At 43.8% G+C, this 18888-nt stretch overlaps 1 protein-coding gene across 4 annotated transcripts in view; it reads left to right on the forward strand.

Moving 5' to 3' along the window:
• Window positions 1–18888, forward strand: part of CTPS2 (CTP synthase 2) — a 106086-nt gene that overhangs the window by 29879 nt on the left and 57319 nt on the right. For all 4 annotated transcript variants that reach the window (XM_019417989.2, XM_019417990.2, XM_019417987.2 and 1 more), the window contains 8 exons: window positions 248–331; window positions 1214–1294; window positions 4168–4319; window positions 8708–8840; window positions 10400–10488; window positions 11662–11756; window positions 13342–13404; window positions 13735–13778. In XM_019417989.2, coding sequence (XP_019273534.1) covers window positions 248–331; window positions 1214–1294; window positions 4168–4319; window positions 8708–8840; window positions 10400–10488; window positions 11662–11756; window positions 13342–13404; window positions 13735–13778 — 741 coding nt within the window. The remainder of the gene's footprint in view (window positions 1–247; window positions 332–1213; window positions 1295–4167; window positions 4320–8707; window positions 8841–10399; window positions 10489–11661; window positions 11757–13341; window positions 13405–13734; window positions 13779–18888) is intronic.

Genomic DNA, 18888 nt, shown 5'->3' on the forward strand with positions numbered 1-18888 from the left:
TAACCAACTGAGCCACCCAGGCAGCCCTGTGGACAGCAACTTCTAAAAGTCTTCCTATGATATTCTATTTGTTCCACATTTTTAAAAAGGAGATAGAAGTTTATTGAATACACTGCAAGGGAGCAGTGGGCAGGACAGCAAAAGAGAAACTCTCTGCCTATTTATTCCATATTTTAAGCTAGGGAGCCATTCATTATCCAGAAGAGCTAAATATCCAATATACTGACAGTGACCCATCTCTTTTCAGCCCAGTGCTACTGGAGAACAAAAAACCAAACCCACACAAAACAGTGTCCGTGCGCTGAGAGGGTTAGGCCTGTCTCCTGATCTGGTGAGTTAAGGAGAGTGAGTAAATTTCTTGGAATAGGACCTCCGTTTCTTGATCTGTAGCATCATCTAAGTCCTTTCTATCTCTCAAATGGTTCCTTCGACATTGAACTTCGTGTCTCTGGGGGCCAGGGGAGGGACAGTCCCATATCCTCGAGGGTAGCTTCACACATTTCTAAACTGGCGCTCTGTTCTCCTCAGGGTCCTCATGCGATTGGCCACATTGACAGCTGGGCAAATGCAACATCTTGTCATTTTTATGGTCCTTAGGTCTTTTAGAGTGAGGTGGGACCTTTGAGATTTTCCTGAGGCCCACTAGGGTGGGCTGTCACTGCTCTTACTTATAACAGGTCATCCAGTTATCACCAGAATAGTCTAGATCAGAGGTTAGCAAATAAGGGCCTGCAGGCCTCCTGCCCATAAATAAAGTTTTATTGGAACATGGTATCATCTGTTGCTTACATTTGTCCACAGCTGCCTTCGTACTGCACTGCTACAACTGAGTAGTCAGGACAGTCACTTCTTGACTTGCAAAACCTAAAATGTTTACTCTCTAGCCGTTTAGAGAAAAAGTTTGCCAACCCCTGGTCAAGCTCTGTTCTTATATCTAAAGAAGCAACATTTGTGAGCCTTCCCTCTTGTTTACTAGAGACGCCTGGACGTTTTGAGTTCTTACTGGTAGATTTGTGTTGAGTTTGATTATACTGGCTTATATCAGTGCTCAGGTGTTTCTACGAGTCCGGTGGAATACCCAGAATGAACAGGTACATACTTGGTCAGGTCTCTGGTTGAAAGAAGAGATTAATATAGCATCCTCCTGAAAACTAATGGTGGGACGAACAGCTGGGTTCCTGCTTGCTGACCTGCGCAAAACTGACTTTGACAGATTGTCTGCCGGAGTTCAACGCCTATCGAAATGGCCGTGAAGGAAAAGATTTCAATGTTTTGTCATGTGAACCCTGAACAGGTTAGTGCTGCTCTTTCGATTTTATTGCTTTGCAGGCACTTCTGCTGATGCTAATGTTTTGCATCTCTTCAATTATCATATTACTTTTCATGGCATTTATGAAAGCTTTGGGAGATTCATATCCGGCCACAGCTCCCTTGCCCTGAAGTGAACAATGTGAGAGACTCCTGATTCCTTAGGTAGATCACATGTTTCTTTGCATAATCACTCCTCAAGTTACAGGTACAAAGCCAGGTGGGCTTTTTAACTTACAGTCAAACCTCTGGAGAGAGAACCATGTGAAGCCTGCTTATTGTCTGTTTATCTTGTCTTTCCGGGACACTTATTGCTTTCACTGCGATTTCTCCTTTGTATGTGTTACAGCTCGCTCCGTCCAGACCACACGTTACATTGACATTCACACTATCACTTCTGATTACATCAGTGGACTCAGTTCAATTCATTGCTACAGAAACTGTACGGTGATTTGGGCTCACGTCCTCTGTCCTGCAGGACTTTCCATTTGGGTATCTGAGAGCTTTTTCTTTTTTCTTTCATTCTCTTATCTGTCTCTTGTTTGCAACGAGGCTTAGGTGTAAGGGATCAGAGTTGGCTATAGTTTACAAAGCGATATGAATGGCACTCAGGAAAAAGGTGAGGTTTGGCAGGAACCTTTTGTTTTCTTCAGATTAGCTCTGGGTTCTTTGAAGCCTAAAACCCTCTAATTGGATTTCTGTATCTCTGGAGGCAGTCTCGTGCACAGCCTCCTGTCTAATGCTTCAGGGTCAGCACACATGTCTGAACTATTTTGAAAAATGTGATGGCAGGTTTGAAGGACTCTCCTGTATTTGTATGTCATCAAGCCACTTTGGTTTTGTTCTGTTGTTTTTTGTATCCTTCCTACTGGTACATAGTACTTTGTGTCTGTGTTGTATAAATACAACTTGGTTACTGAAATGGAAGGAGGATACAGTTTTCAGAGTTGGGTTACTGAGAGCTTTGAGAACAGAAGAATGCAAATTTCTGACCACACAGAGCCTGTTTTCTACAGGACTATAGATTCTGAAGAATGCCCTATCCTATCAGTCCACAGGCTAGTTTATTAGCCATTTTTCAGCACGTTATTTTTTTCTGATGTGAGTTAACGCTCCCATTTCTTTGTTCCAAGTGAGGCCCAAAAGTCCTCTAAGTACCAAGTTGGTGATGTCCAAACAGCTTAGGAACCCTTGGGTGGATTTGGCAATGGATTTGGGGAGACTGAACACACAGAGTTAGAAGAACATTTCTTTGGCATTGACTTAGAATGTGGCAGACCCTTAAATGCCTGCCAGCAGCCCCTCACATGTACTTAAGAGGGGGATGAAAGTTCGTTAGGATAGATGTGAAAAACAACCATAGCACCTGACATCTAAAGGAGCCATTCTCCTCTAACAGGTGTAATTAATTTGACTGGGTTCAATATGTACTTGGAAATGTATCCAAATGAAGGGAGTAGACAAAAGCACTACACCAGCAGCAACAGCAACAAATGAATGCACAAGCGAACCACATACCCACATTTAGAAGACACAGTGTACGTGTTCAGTGTTACTGCTTTAGCCTAGACTTAGAAGGTGATACCTTGGGCCAGATGTCTTAGATATTGACACATAAAGCATCCGTGTTCCAACACCAATTCTCTGACACCATCAGCTGGGGTCCTGCACTTCAACTCTGATACTAACTACCTGGAGTGAGCATCAGACTCCACAGATTTGAGGGCTGAGGTTTTGTTTGTTTGTTTGTTTTTAAATTTTTTAATGTTTATTTTTGAGAGACAGAGCACAAGCAGGGAAGGGGCAGAGAGAGAGAGGGAGACACAGAAACAGAAGCAGGCTCCAGGCTCTGAGCTGTCAGCACAGAGCCCGAAGCGGGGCTCGAACTCACGAGCTGTGAGATCATGACCTGAACTAAAGTCAGACGCTTAACCGACTGAGCCATCCAGGTGCCCCAGGGGCTGAATTCTTTACAAGACTTCCCCCCCCCCCCGCCCCCCCGACTTCAGACACCAAAGTTTCCAGTGTCCCCAAGCCACCTCCACTCCTGCCTGGTTGACTGCTAATTTGGGGCTTTCCATAACCCCTTCAGGTTCGATAATTCTCTAGAACAATTCATGGAACTCAGGAAAATGCTATACTTACTATTGTCATTTTATTATAAAGAGTGCAAATGAACGGCCAGATGAAGAGATATGTAGGGCAAGGCCTAGGAGGATCCCAAGTGCAGAAACTTTTGTCCCCATGGAGTCAGGCTGTGCCACCATCCTGGTACATCTGTACGTGTACCAACCGGGACAGTCCCCTGAGTCTTGGTGCCCAGAATTTTTTTAATAGGGGTTTCACGATATAGGCTTGGTTTAGTAAACCATTGGTCACATGACTGAACTCATGCTCCAGCCCCCTTGCTGTCCTCGGAAGTCAAGTGGCTGAAAGTTCTAGCCTAACTTGGTTGGGTTTTCTGGTGACCAACTCCCATCCTGAAGCCATCTAGGGGCCACCAGGAGTCACTTCATTAGCATAACAAAGATAACCCTACCCCTGTCAGGAAATTCCAAAGGTTTTTAAAGCTTTGTGCCAGAAATTGACTTGTATACAATAGACTTGTATATATATATATATATATATATATACACTACCACAGCATCTATGTTTCCCAATTTAGAATAAGGAGTTCAAAGAGTTTTATGATTAGATCAAAGTAAGCTTGTATTAATTCTGCCTCTTGTTTGGGTCACTGGGCTCTTGCTTTTCCTCAATCAATATAAATGAACTACCATGTCTCTTGAGTTTTGGCTCATTCTTGAGGCATATTTGAGGTGTTCCATTTAAATATGGTGTTTTATCATCATTAATCAGGTCATATGTATCCATGATGTTTCTTCTACATATCGAGTACCTGTGCTTTTGGAGGAACAAGGCATTGTCAAATATTTTAAAGAGAGATTGGATCTGCCCATTGGTGATTCTGCAAGTAATTTGCTTTTCAAGTGGAGAAATATGGCTGACAGGTACGTGAAAGGAATTACTAATGTAATCTTGAATAATTCTTGGGTTTCGGGGTAGGACTGAGACATAGCTTGAAGGATATCTATGTCACATTCCGCTTTCTGTCTGTATATGTTTTGGTCTGGATTTATCTAAAGCTTCAACACATTGTTAGAGTGTTTTGCTATATTCTTTGAAGATTTCTGGGGCTTTTGATTTTTTTCTACTTAAATGAAAGTGAATTGAAAGAATTTGGATTCTGGAATGATTTTTTGTTGTTGTTGTTAATTCTGGAAGTATTTGGATTTATTAGTTTATTTCTTAGTTTTCTGAATACATATTTTATATTTTTAAACTTTTTTCCTTTTTTTTTTTTAATTTTTTTTTTTCAACGTTTTTTATTTATTTTTGGGACAGAGAGAGACAGAGCATGAACGGGGGAGGGACAGAGAGAGAGGGAGACACAGAATGGGAAACAGGCTCCAGGCCCCGAGCCATCAGCCCAGAGCCCGACGCGGGGCCCGAACTCACGGACCGCGAGATCGTGACCTGGCTGAAGTCGGACGCCCAACCGACTGCGCCACCCAGGCGCCCCCTTTTTTCCTTTTTTAAAAATTTATTTATTTTAAGAGAGAGAGAGCATGAGCAGGGGGGCAGAGAGAGGGAGAGAGAGAATCCCAAGCAGGCTCCATGCTGCCAGCACAGAGCCCAACATGGGGCACGAACTCACGAACCACGAGATCATGACCTGAGCCAAAATCAAGAGTCAGACATTTAACCTCTGAGCCACCCAGGCACTCAGTTTCTGAATATATATATTTTTTCATCCCTGCTGCCCCATTTCTGAATATTTTAAACAGGTTTAAATGTCACAGGTTTTTGTTATTGTTGTTTGTTTTGCTTTGTTTTTTAAGTTTATTTATTTTTTAGTAATCTCTACCCCCACTGTGGGCCTCGAACTTAGAGCCCCGAGATCAAGAATTGCATGCTCTTCTGACTGAGCCAGCGAGGCACCCCAAAAATCCCTTTGAATGAGAAGTTTAGGCTATATCATTATTGTTCCCTCCTGCAGTTATTAACTATCAGCATTGTTATCAAAACCTCAGATAGATAGGTTCTAGCTTTAAGACAACGGTATTCATTTCAGCAAGGTTTGTCTCATTTGAAGCCATATGGAAATTAAATCCCTATCACCTGTTTGTTTTACTAGATGTAGACAAGGCCTAACTCTGTGAAGTCCTGACTGCTGGATTTTTGTGCAACTTAGGTAGAGGCAACAGGTGCAACAGTGACAAACACACATACACAAATATTGAATCATTATGTTGTATACCTGAAACCAATATAATGTTATATGTCACTTATATCTCAATAAGAAAATGTAAGCTCTGGCATCAGGCACTCTGCATTCAGGCCCCAACTTTTCCTCTCACTAGCTGCGTGAGTTTGGGTGGATTACTCAACCTCTCTGGACCTGCTTTCGCATCCATATATAACAGGGGGATACTAGTACCCACATTGAGATAATTATGAGAGAAAACACATTAGACCTTAATCTTGCATTGGGCCCTGGGTATTGGTTCCTCGGTGTTACTGAGGTTGGTAACAATAACTAAAATGGTTTGATGGTGACAAAATGACTGCCTTTGGTACATGACCAGTAGTTTGAAGTTCTCTTGCCCTCTCACTTTAAAAAGAGTTTTAGAATTGCTGGGGCAAGTAAAATCAGGAATAAAGTGCAGTTTCGGAACTCAGGTGCTCTACTGAATGACGATACAGTTAAGGAATCAGTCGCTTTACAGGAATTTTCTGAGTAGCTTGGGGCTGATCCTCTTTAAGCACTAGAAATTTGAATGTTTAACTCTTTTTATTGGAAATAACTCTAAATTACTCTATGCTGCTGTGCTTTTTAAAGCCAAGGTTTGGTTTTCCTATTAGTTTCCTGTGGCTGCTGAAACAAATTACCACAAACTGGGCCGCATAAAATATGAGAAATTCATTCTCTCACAGTTGTGGAAGTCAGAAATTCACAATCAAGGCTTCAGCAGGGTTGGTTTCTTTTGGAGGCACTGAGGGAGAAACTGTTCCAGCTTCTGGGGCTGCCGGGAATCCCTGGTGTCCCTTGGCTCATGGCCACGTCACCCCAGTTTCCGGCTCTGTCATCGCATGGCCTTCTCTGTGTCTCTCCTCTCCTTCTCCACTTCCTCCTCTTCCTCTTCCTCCTCCTTCTTTTTCCCCTCCTCCTCTCTGCTTGCATAAGGATGCTTGTCTTTGGATTTAGGGCCCATCCTAATCCAGGATGATCTCATCTCGAGATCCTTGACGTAATTGTATCCATAAAGACCCTTCTTCCAAACATGGACACTTCCACAGGTTCTGGGGGACATATGTCTTTGGAGGCCACCATTCAGCTCACTGCGGTCTTTAAGCAAAAGGGATACTGAGCATCGGTCCCTTGTGGTGCTGTTGGTTTATTGGTAATGGTGGTATGTAGACAGCTATAAGAAAGCAAATAGAGGTCACAGGGCAGGCTCATTCATGGAAGTCCAGTGCTGCTCAGAGGCCAGGGGTCCCTGGCTGAACTGGATGGCAGAGTTCGCCTGGGACCTCCGCCCAAATTGGAGGTGGCTTCGCCTCCCCGGGGACCTGCCTGTGGGGTGAGCCTACAGACTGGCTCATGGCAGCCTCTGTGGCTGGCCTCTCACACCTAGTTAATGGCCGAGTGGAGAGCATGTGGGAGCTGGGCTGGTCTGGACAGGGCTCCGGGAGCCTCGTCTGCAGCCCCAAGAGGGAAAGAGTACGAGGGGAGTGGGCTCAGGATACATATCCTTTCCCAATGGCAGCCCTTCTCCCTGGGACGGGTGGCCCAGTGGACTTCCCTGTCTCACCCAGCTGCCGAGTGACTCCTCCTCCCCCGGATAGACCAGACTGAGTGACTAGAAGGAGGAGCTGGTAGTGTTGACCCCAGTCCTGCTTCCTTCCCGGGACGGGAGCCAACGTCCCTCCTTCAATAGAGGGGTGAGACCCAAGGGTAAGGGCTCAGCCCGGCCGCTGTGCTCTGATGGGGTCACGATCGCCAGTTCCCTGGGGCCAAATCTGGCGCGGGAAGCGCTTTCCTCTGACTTGGTATCGGAATCTTGCCTCGATGCCACTTGCTTTGTCACCTGTGTCCTTTCTGCAGCGATGGGGTGAAGCCCGGGCAGCCACGCAATCTCCAGAGTGACATAAAATTCAGGAGCGAGCTAAAGATTTAGTAGGCTTTTCCCAGGTGCTTCAGTCACCTTCCCAGAAAGCCACCTTTACTGTCAGTTTTGACTCCTTAGCTTCTTAGGCATTTTTCTCCTCCTCACCTGCCTGCGATCACATTTCTCTGGCACACTTAGCAGATGTTGGTAGGAAAGAGGGCTACTCCCGCTCATGGCAACCTTTCTCTTCTAAGGTGTTTGGGGATCACCCTAATCATCTTCAGCCCCTAGATGACATTTCTACGTACGTAGTACCAGACCAAACAATTTTCAGGTTCGTTGAACAGATTTTGTAACAAAAGCAACAGTAAACGTCGTGTCTTTAATGGTAAAATGTGATTGAGCATCTTATGTAGAATGGCATTTTCTCATAAAACTGATCTAAATGGCTTGTAATATTTTAAAGAGTTCTCTTAGTGCCATTCTTCAGGCATGCCACCAATAACCTGGCTTTTGTGGGCCAGCTGGGACTGTAACCATTTTTAACATTAGACAGTTTGAACGCATTTTCTTATATAATGTCACCTTACAAAGTTAATATTGAAATGTTTCCTGTTGACATTCACAACGCATTTTCTTATACAGTGTCACCTTATAAACGAATTTAAGGACAGCTCATGTTTATGAGATGGGGAGAGCTTTTTTATTTTTAATGCTTTTAGCTTTTTCTCTGATACTCTTTCCTTGGATTTATATCTGTGCCAGCTTATGTGGGCCAATATTGGGGTTTCTTATGATTTTGCAATCTGTTGGCACACAGATTTTCATTCATTGGGGGTGGGGTGGGGATTTGAGTCAAGTACATCCAGTTCGAGGCTCATCTGCCCTTAAGGTTTTTAAAAAGTGCCTTGGGGGGCGCCTGGGTGGCGCAGTCGGTTGGGCGTCCAACTTCAGCCAGGTCACGATCTCGCGGTCCGTGAGTTCGAGCCCCGCGTCAGGCTCTGGGCTGATGGCTCAGAGCCTGGAGCCTGTTTCCGATTCTGTGTCTCCCTCTCTCTCTGCCCCTCCCCCGTTCATGCTCTGTCTCTCTCTGTCCCAAAAATAAATAAATGTTGAAAAAAAAAAAAATTCTTTAAAAAGTGCCTTGGGAAAAGAACAGTGGCTGTCATTGTGTTTGTGATGTTATATTACATGCATATAACCTTTAAACTTGTCTTTCATCTCAGGTATGAACGATTGCAGAAAACGTGCTCCATAGCCCTGGTTGGCAAATACACCAAGCTCAGGGACTGCTATGCCTCTGTGTTCAAAGCCCTAGAACATTCTGCTTTGGCCATCAACCACAAGTTGAATCTGATGGTGAGCCCCAGCTGGTCTTCCATATATTTCAGTCATTCGCTGTGACATCTCGTGTTTCAGAGGCCCGTTGTGTCGAAGGATCCCCAAGACAGCCTCCAGGATTGATGTCACCAGGAGGACTCACAGTACTCAGCACATAGCTGGACTTGTGGCTAAGATTTAATACAGTGGAAGGAGAGAGAGCAAAGTCAGCAAAGGGAAAAGATGTATGGGAGGTCTGGGGGAATTCATATTGCAGCTTGAGTATATTCTTTGTCTTTGTTAGATATGGAAGTTGTACATGCTTAGTGTAGGAAATTTAAATAAAGCGTCGTATGAAAGGCAGAAAGTAGAAGGTCCTTCCTTCCTGAAATCCTACTTCTCTCTTGTACCTGTCATTACCAGTTTAATGCATATCTTTCTAGACAAATACACACATATGGGTATATTTTTCTAGATAAATACACACATACATATATATGCATATATATGTATGTATGTGTATATATCTATCTATATATATGTTATACTTAATGATATTCTATACAGTTATACTGTGGTTTAAGCAAGCATTATCTTGATTTAAATGGTGAACCTTTATATAATGACCAAAAAGATACATTTATACATCTGAGAAATTTCATAACTTCCAACTAAGGACCTATGTGACTTTTCTCTCACCTGTCTAGCCCCTTCCTTTCATGATCACTTTTGATTTGTGGTTTTCCAAGGAATACTTACTTCTCTTCTTGCTCTTCCTGCTCATCCAAGTCCCTCACCCCCTTGTAGAAAAAAGAAAACAGCAAGAGAAAAATTGTTAGACAGCAAACTTTATAAAGCCTTTAAAATTTTGTATGTTAAGATATATTCAGATAGTAATTTTTACAGAATAAATACTAGAATAGTATAGGTCTCTAGGGACTGTTATGTACCTAGGAGTAGTTTGTACGTGATTTCTCGGTTGACAGAATTTGTTGACATTCGCTTCTGCGAAGTACCGTTTGAATCATGGTCTTGCCATGTTCTTTTCAGACCACTTTGCTTCTGTGTTTACCTTGCCTGGCTTCCCGACGGGTTTGCCGTTTTCCCTCCATTTTCCACATTGTAGCACAGTGATCCTTCTAAAATCCCTCTCTGTTCTCTGTGTTCCTTAAGACCTTCCAATGGCTTCAAGTGTCAACTTCTCCTCTCCCTCAGTGCAGTGTCTTTTGAGGGCCCCAGAGTGACCACCCCTTTCTGTCTTTACTCTGAGGTTTCATACAAGCTGTTCCACCCCCACCCCACCTCCCCGTGTCTCCCACACACCTTCCTGATGGCCTCCCAAATTGTCTGCGCATGCTCATCCTCCAGGGCTGAGCTTCTTGGACATCAGCCCCCTAGAGACTTTCCCGATGGTGCTCCTTCCCATCTTTCCTGCAGTGTCTGGGTCTAGATTAAGTGCGGCTTCCAGTTATTTCCACAGCATTCTCTTTTGCATAAAAAGTAGTTATTGAATAATTGGGTCACAATGTTAGATGCCTCTAGTATTTTTGAGTATCACTTTCCTTAAATGTTCTTTTAATCTGTTGGATGTTTTTTAGTACATAGATTCCTTTGATCTGGAGCAGACCACCGAAACCGAGGACCCGGTGAAATTCCATGAAGCTTGGCAGAAGCTATGCAAAGCTGAGTGAGTGCTGAGGACTGTCCAGGACCAGTTAGCAGAATGCCATTGTGCTTTTTCCATAATGATTGGATTTACCTCAATTCCTAATTTTGGTGCAGTTTTTTAATTAAAAAAAAATTTGTTAATGTTTATTTTTGAGAGAGAGAGAGAGAGACAGAGGGAGCAGGGGAGGGGCAGAGAGAGAGGGAGACACAGAATCTGAAGCAGGCTCCAGACTCCGAGCTGTCAGCACAAAGCCCGATGTGGGGCTCGAACTCACGAACCCCGAGATCACGACCTGAGCTGAAGTCAGATGCTTAACCAGCTGAGCCACCCAGACGCCCCTAGATTTTATTTTATAAGTAATCAACAGAACTTTGGGGGGCAGCACTGTATTGTGAGGGTAGCATGACCGTCCCAACTATCTCTTGAATTCTTGTCTCCTCAAATGAGTGTTTGCCTAGAAGGTTTCTAAAATATCTCCTGGCCAGGAAATTTTCATGTGCCACTATTTAATTAGCAGTTGAAATCTTGAGCTGATTTTACCAGTTTAGCGGTAAAAGATGCAAGAGATCTTCACATTTTTATAATAGTACTTTTTTTTTTTAATTTTTTTTTAACGTTTTATTTATTTTTGAGACAGGGAGAGACAGAGCATGAACAGGGGAGGGTCGGAGGGTCAGAGAGAGGGAGACACAGAATCCGAAACAGGCTCCAGGCTCTGAGCTGTCAGCACAGAGCCCGACGTGGGGCTCGAACTCACGGACCACGAGATCATGACCTGAGCCGAAGTCGGCCGCTTAACCGACTGAGCCACCCAGGCGCCCCTATAATAGTACTTTTAAAAGAACCTTAACCTATTTTTATTCAGACAATTCTCTCAGTGGCATTTTAAAGCGAATTGAGTTTTCTCAGTCACTATGTATGCTCACAGACCACCAAGACCTATCAGAAAATATAGATTGAAGTCAGTTGTGAAAAGTTATTACATCTTCTTCATAACATTGGGAGGATTTCAAGAAGAAAGTTCAGGACATGATGAAATCATGTCATCAATTCTGAAAATAGACCTCAAGCATATTCTCTAGCAACCATGGCAAGTGTTGGACTTGGGATCAGTAAACACGAGCAGCTGAGAATAAGAGTTTTAAAAATAAAGACAACGTCAAATTCACCCTCGTCTTGTATCGATTGCAGTGGCGTTCTTGTGCCAGGAGGCTTCGGAATCCGAGGAACATTGGGAAAACTCCAGGCAATCTCTTGGGCACGGACAAAGAAGATCCCTTTCCTGGGTAAAACTCATGTTTATGGATCCTAACTACGAGTTTATTAAATTGTTGATATCTAGTAGGGCTAACATTTCGTAGGGTTTGTTCACGTGAAGGGTGTGAACTCAGATTTGAACATTCAAGTAGCAAATAGTTGGCCACAGGGCCCAAATCCGTGTTTTCACTGCTTGAAATTAGAAAAGATAATACAGTCAGACCATCCAACGTCACAGGAAGAGCTCTGCTAAAATTTGGTAGAGCGAGCGAGGTCTTTTTAATGCCTTTGCTCAAATTGCAAAGCGTGGCTTCTGGACCGGTGAACCCAGATGAATTGGCCCCTCGATGGGGTAATGGCAGCCGTGCAGCTGGGAAATCAAATCGGGCAGGGGCTGGGGGGTGTGGGAAGGAAAGTGGGGACAGGCTGTGTTTCACCCCGTGCTTGGCTGTACTGATGGGTTTGTGACCGTGTGGACTGGCTTCGGTGCCTTTTATATCAGCACATTGTTCATTTTCCCCACTGCCTCCTGTCCTTTGAGTGGCTTCCTAGATGCTCTCCACTTGCAATCCGTTTTCAAAAGAGAAGCCAGGAGTAGTCAGATACCCTGATACCTTGCTCTGTTGGCCCAGTCTGAGCTCATGTGGGCCACTGTTTTCTTCTGAAGTCATCTTGTTTGGTTTTTGTCCAAACGTGTTTAGTGTTATTCAGATTTCACTGCATAGAATAGTTTGCAACTCTTTAGCTTTCTCTTTACCACAGTGTCTCTTTATGTCTTAGCCATATGGAACTTTCTGAAGTCCCCCCCGCCCCCCATGCACCCAGCTGTTTTATGCCCACCAACTTTCATTCTGGTGTGCCAAGTATGTGGATTGCTCTTCTCTGATGAGTCCCTTGTATACCTTAGATGTGTCTATAATGACATCTGGAGTGTTCCTTGGCATTCGTTTAGCGGACAGAATTGGTGGATGCGGAGACGGGTGAAGGGCCCATCCATGTGACAGCTTGGAGCTACACAGGTGTCCGTTTTTCTCCTCATCGAGCTCTCTTGGCTTCCATTGTGGATCTCCCTTCCCTGCTCTCCACTATGTTCCAGCGCGCCTGGAGATGCCGGTGTTCGGCGGGGAGGTTATAGGGCTGTTCTGGGCCCAGCAGCCTGACACAGGCTTCCCACTCCTCAGATCCCTGCCCGCTGGCCAGCCTGAGGCTGCCCTCCAAGAAGAGGGAGTGTGAAGTCTCCCTCTTGAGTCGGGGTGTTGTTAGATATTCTCGGAAGGAATCAGGTGCTCTGGCACAGCTGTGCAGCCCACACCTATGCCTCTATTTAGAGGCCTCTGGAAGGAGGCAGATTTGCCTTTGGACCTTGCCCTGTCTTCCCTTGCCCTTTTCTGACCTTGAATTCCTTCTTCCTCAAGTCCAAGTCGTCTAATCCCCCTTCCTGCCTCTGCCACAGTTGTTCTGAGTGCCGAGGGTACAGTAGTGAACCCGTCAGGCAGTCTTGCTCTCTCGACCCTGCATTCTAGATGGAGGAGACTGACAGTAAGCAAATGAATGGGAAATATGAAGCAATACAAAATATGTTCATCCGTTTTATATATATGCTTTTTCAAATAGGGATTTGCCTCGGGATGCAACTAGCAGTGATAGAGTTTGCAAGAAACTGCCTTAACTTGAAAGGTAAGCCTGCTGTTTGCTAATCACCGTAAAAATTTTTTTTAGTGTTTATTTATTTTTGACAGAGAGACAGAGCGTGAGTGGGGGAGGGGCAGAGAGAGATAGAGACACAGAATCTGAAGCAGGCTCCAGGCTCTGAGCTGTCAGCACAGAGCCGGACTTGGGGCTTGAACCCACGGATTGCAAGATCATGACCTCAGCAGAAGTCGGACGCTTAACCGACCGAACTACCCAAGTGCCCTGCTAATAACTTTTATTAAAAAAAAAATCTTACTACTAAAACTGTTTTTCAGCAATATTAGTGAATTATTGAACTCATTTCTTAATCTTCAGATGCTGATTCCACAGAATTTGAGCCAAATGCCCGTGTTCCTGTGGTAAGTGCCTTGTTTATCTTTCTGGGTTGGGTCACTGTCATTTTGTTTCCAGCTCTGACCTAAATTCACAAGGGGCTATTATTATTATTTCTTCCTTACAACATCAGGACATTTTAAGTTAGATACGATTTTATTATTATTATTACTACTGCTACTATTATTTTTGTATCAACCTGCTTTGTTCTCAATAGTCCCTCTTGTCAGCTGTGCCTTGAAGAAAGACACAGTCCTGGACTGATCTCTCTTTGCGTCTGTTTTCAAGCTTAATGTTTAGGAAACGATGAAATCGACTGTGACAACAATTTATAACAGCTAATATAAATAAATGGGCTGTCCTGTCTCTGGACTCCTCGCCCGTCTGTCTAGTCTCCACATTGGCAGTCATCGGTCTTTCTGAGGCAAACGTGACAATGTTTTTGCACTGCTCCTCATCTTCCACGGATTCCTTTTCCTAGGAAATATTCAGTCCAAGGTTCTTGGCTGGGACTGAAGGCCACTGCGCTGTGTCTCCTGCGGCTTTGCTATAGCAGTCCCCCCTTATCTATGGGGGACACGTGCCACGGCCGCCAGGGGCTGCCTGAAACTGCGGACAGTCCCAGCCCTGTATATGCTTTATGTTTTCCTATCCATCCATACCTGTGATAGTTTATAAATTGGGCGCAATAAGAGATGAACAACAACAATAATAAAATGGAACGATGACAACAAGGTACCGTAATGAAAGTTATGCAAATGTAGTTTCTCTGGCTCTCAAAATGTCTTACTGTGCCGTACTCACCCTCCTTCCTGTGAGGATGTGAGCTGCTAAAATGTGTATGTGAGGTGATGAGGTTAGGTGACTGACGCAGGTGCTGCGATGTAGCTATACTGACCCCTGACAATACGAAACCATGGATAAGGGGGTGCTGTAATTCACGTCTGGTGTCCCCATCCCTTCTGCACTTGGGGGTTTATGTTTGGACAATCTAAATGATTTTTTTTAGATGTATTCCCTATACCTGAGATGTCCCCCTTCCTGCAACCTCCCTTCCCATGGGATCTCACTAAAACCAATGAAAAATTTAATTAGAAAAGTAAACCAAACCTGATGACTGACAACTTCCTATTCATCCTGGGAAGTGTATCCTGACCTCCTTTCTTTCCTTGCCTCTGCCTTCTGTGCCTCGTACCCACCTCTGTGAGAGTGCATACCTGACCATTGTGATCGCTTTTTTTTTTTAAGTTGATTTATTATTTATTTTTAGTAATCTCTACATCCAACATGGGGCTTGAACTGATGACCCTGAGATCAAGAGTTGCATACTCTTCCTACCGAGCCAGCCAGGTGCCCGTGATTGCTGTTTTCAACAGTGTTGCTGAGATACAGTTTATATACCGTAAAATTTAGCCGTTTGAAGTGTATGACTCAGTGGCTTTTATCATATGCACAGATCTGTGCAACCATCACCACAGTCAATTTTGGACCATTCTCATTACCTCACAAGAAACCTCATACCACTTAGCTGACACCCCCAGGCTACTATCACCCCTAGCCCTTGGCAGCCATTAATCTCTTTTCTGTCTCTATGGATTTGCCTCTTCTGGATACTTCATGTGAATGGAATCATACAATATGTGGCGTTTTGTGACTGGCTTCTTCCACTTAGTATAATGTTGTCAAGGTCTGTCTGTGTTATAGCATCTATCAGTACTTTGTTTCTTTTTAGTGCAGAATAATATTCCATTATATGGACATAACACATTTTATTAATCCATTCACTCATTGATGGCCGTTTGGGTTGTTTCTACTTTTTGACTATTGTGAGTAATGTTGCTATGACCATCGGTGTACAAGTTATTGTGTGGATGCATGTTTTCATTTCACTTGGGTATATACACGTAGGAGTGGAATTGTAGGTCATACGGTGACTATATGTTGAAGCTTTTTTTTTTTTTAATGTTTATTTATTTTTGAGAGAGACAGAGACAGAATGAGAGTGGGTTAGGCAGAGAGAGAGGGAGACAAAGACTCCGAAGCAGGCTCCAGGCTCTGAGCTGTCAGCACAGAGCCCGACGTGGGGCTCGAACTCTTGAACCATGAGATCATGACCTGAGCCAAAGTCAGACGCTCAACTGACTGAGCCACCCAGGCGCCCCAATATATGTTGAAGCTTTTGAGGAACTGTCCCACTGTTTTCTTTTTTTTTTTTTTTTTAAATTTTTTTTTTTTTCAACGTTTTTTTTTTTATTTATTTTTGGGACAGAGAGAGACAGAGCATGAACCGGGGAGGGGCAGAGAGAGAGGGAGACACAGAATCGGAAACAGGCTCCAGGCTCCGAGCCATCAGCCCAGAGCCTGACGCGGGGCTCGAACTCACGGACCGCGAGATCGTGACCTGGCTGAAGTCGGACGCTTAACCGACTGCGCCACCCAGGCGCCCCTGTCCCACTGTTTTCTAAAGTGGCTGCAACAATTTACATTCCCACCAGCAGTGTCTAAGGGTTCCAATTTCTTCACAGCCTCAACACTTGTTATTGTCTGTCTTTTTTTAAAAAAAGATTTTATTTTTAAGTAATTTCTACACCTCACATGGGGCTTAAACTTACAACCCAAGATAAAGAGTTGCATGCTACCAATTGAGCCAGCCAAGCACCCCATTACTATCTGTCTTTTTGATTATAACCATCCTGTGAGTGTAAAGTTGTATCTTGTGGCTTTGATTTGCATTTCCCTGATGGCTAAGGATATTGAGCATCTTTTCAGGTGCTTATTGGCCACTTGTATATCATCTTTGGAGAAACGTGTATTGAAGTCCTTTGCTTGTTTTCAAGTTGGGTTATTTGTCTTTGTATTATTATTATTAAAAAATTTTTTTTAATGTTTATTTCTGAGAGAGAGACAGACAGAGTGTGAGTGGGGGAGGGGCAGAGAGAGAGGGAGACACAGAATCCGAAGCAGGCTCCAGGCTCTGAGCTGTCAGCACAAAGCCCGATGCAGGGTTTGAACTTACGAACCGTGAGATCATGACCTGAGCCCAAGTCAGACGCTTAACTGACTGAGCCACCCAGGCACCCCTTGTCTTTGTATTATTAAGTTGTGAGAGTTCTTTATGTATTTTAAATACAAGTTCCTTATTAGATATATAATTTGCACTATTGACATTTTGGGCTGGGTTATGCTTTGTTGTGGCGACGGGGGGGTGGGGGGTGGGGGGGGGGGGGCGCTGTCCTGTGCACTGTAGGATGTTCAGGGGCATTCAGGGCCTGTACCCACTAGATGTCAGTACTACACTCCTCCCAACCCCCAACTGAGACACTAAAAATTCCTCCAGACCTTGCCAAACATCTCCTGGGGACATAGGCAAAATAGCCCCCATTGAGAACCACTGATTTTGAGAAATCCACTTCTGTTCCTCTCTCCTCCATCCCATTCCTTCCCTTCCTTTATGGTAGTCATTAATTTTTTTTAAACATGTTTTCTTTTCATTTACAAAATACAAGCAAACCTATATGTCTACTTGTAACCCCCTCTCCTTCTTGGATCAATGGTAGCATACTCTGCCCAATTTTTTGTATCTTGCGTTTTTCACTTAACGCTATATGCCAGAGATCACTCCACGGAAGGATATAGAGATATTCTTCACTCCTTTTTATAGCTTGCAATTCAGACCATAATGAACCATAACTTCCCAGCCAGATGGTACTTTTAAGTCTTATGCTCAGAAGACCTAATACTAGCGAAGAGTTCCTTATGAAGCTTTATTACAAACATATTTCCTGGCTAATGGCTGAAATGGCTGTGCAGGCAAATCATGGGTTTTCTTTCCTAAGGTAATACTTTGGGACAGGAAGTGATCTTACCAGTAGGTGCCACTATTACATAGCTTTGGCAAGGTTAATTCTTTGTGGACTATTCTTTGCACCGTGTGTGTGTGTGTGTGTGTGTGAGTGTGTGTGTGAGCACATATCCCCATATACCCACACACATATATGGTTATGTGCTTCCTTTTCAGCAAATCCATTGGCTAGCATGCTTGAGCCACTGTTCCCCCTTGCTTTTTGTACTGATCACTCCACATCAGTGCACAGGGAACTTCCACATGCTTGCCCTGTTATATGCGTCTTTTATTTAACCAGTCTCATATTGATGAATATTTAGGTTGTGTCCATTATTTTGCTACCCTAAATCATATTGCAAATTAGGATCCGTGTACATACGTCCTTGCACCACACATGCACACTTCTATGGGATGAGTTCCTAGAAGGAGAATTACTAAGTCTGACGATCTGTGCATTTTGCATTTTGATAGCTTCTATACTCATAAGTGAGATGGGAACAATAAAACCTAATTGCTACTGAACATCTTTACGGCCAGCAATCAGTTTGTTGGAGAAAAATAGCCTTAAGAGCCAGCATTTGTGATGATGGTGAGAAGTCCTATTAAAGAAAAAGGCTAGGGTAATAGAATCACCAGGCGGCAGACACCAGGAAGCCTGGGGAAATCACTGAAACTTGAACAAATAACAATGACTTACAGTGGGTAATGGTCATTCTGGCCCTTCTGGCTGAAAAAGTAAATAATTTGGAAGCCAGGAGCCTCCTCTGGGGTGTATTTGCTGCTAAAATCTGTTTCATAGGTGTGGAGGAGGAAAAATAATTTTTACTCCTCTCTTCTAGGTTCTTGGCTGAGGCCTCCCTGTAATAAAAGATTAACAGGACAAAAGCAAAGAAAGCTTCAGAACATGTATGCTTCCTGTATACATGGGAGAGACCCAGGAAAACTGAGTAACTCCCCCAAATGGCCCAAGCCATCATATTAAATAACTTCTCCAGCTAAAGACAGATGTTGGGAGTGGGAAGCCGGTAATGGGGGGTTACCCAGAAAAACACAGTAAACAAGAGCATGATTGTTATGCAGATTTAAATCCATGCTTTCTCCATTCATATGAGTTTCTGGAGATTTAGTCGTCCTCTTCCTGGTGTGGAGTGGAAGACACCCTTACAGATGGAGATTTCCCTTATGCATGTAAATGTCTCTTACCTAGTAGAGACACTGGCACCCGGGAGAGATATTTAAGAGGAGGTATCTGTTACACACATAAAAGGAGAAGTAGATTTTTCTCTAAGAAC

The sequence above is a fragment of the Panthera pardus genome, unplaced genomic scaffold (assembly GCF_024362965.1).
Source record: "Panthera pardus isolate Hobbes unplaced genomic scaffold, ASM2436296v1 HiC_scaffold_27, whole genome shotgun sequence".
In the NCBI taxonomy this organism is placed as follows: domain Eukaryota; kingdom Metazoa; phylum Chordata; class Mammalia; order Carnivora; family Felidae; genus Panthera; species Panthera pardus.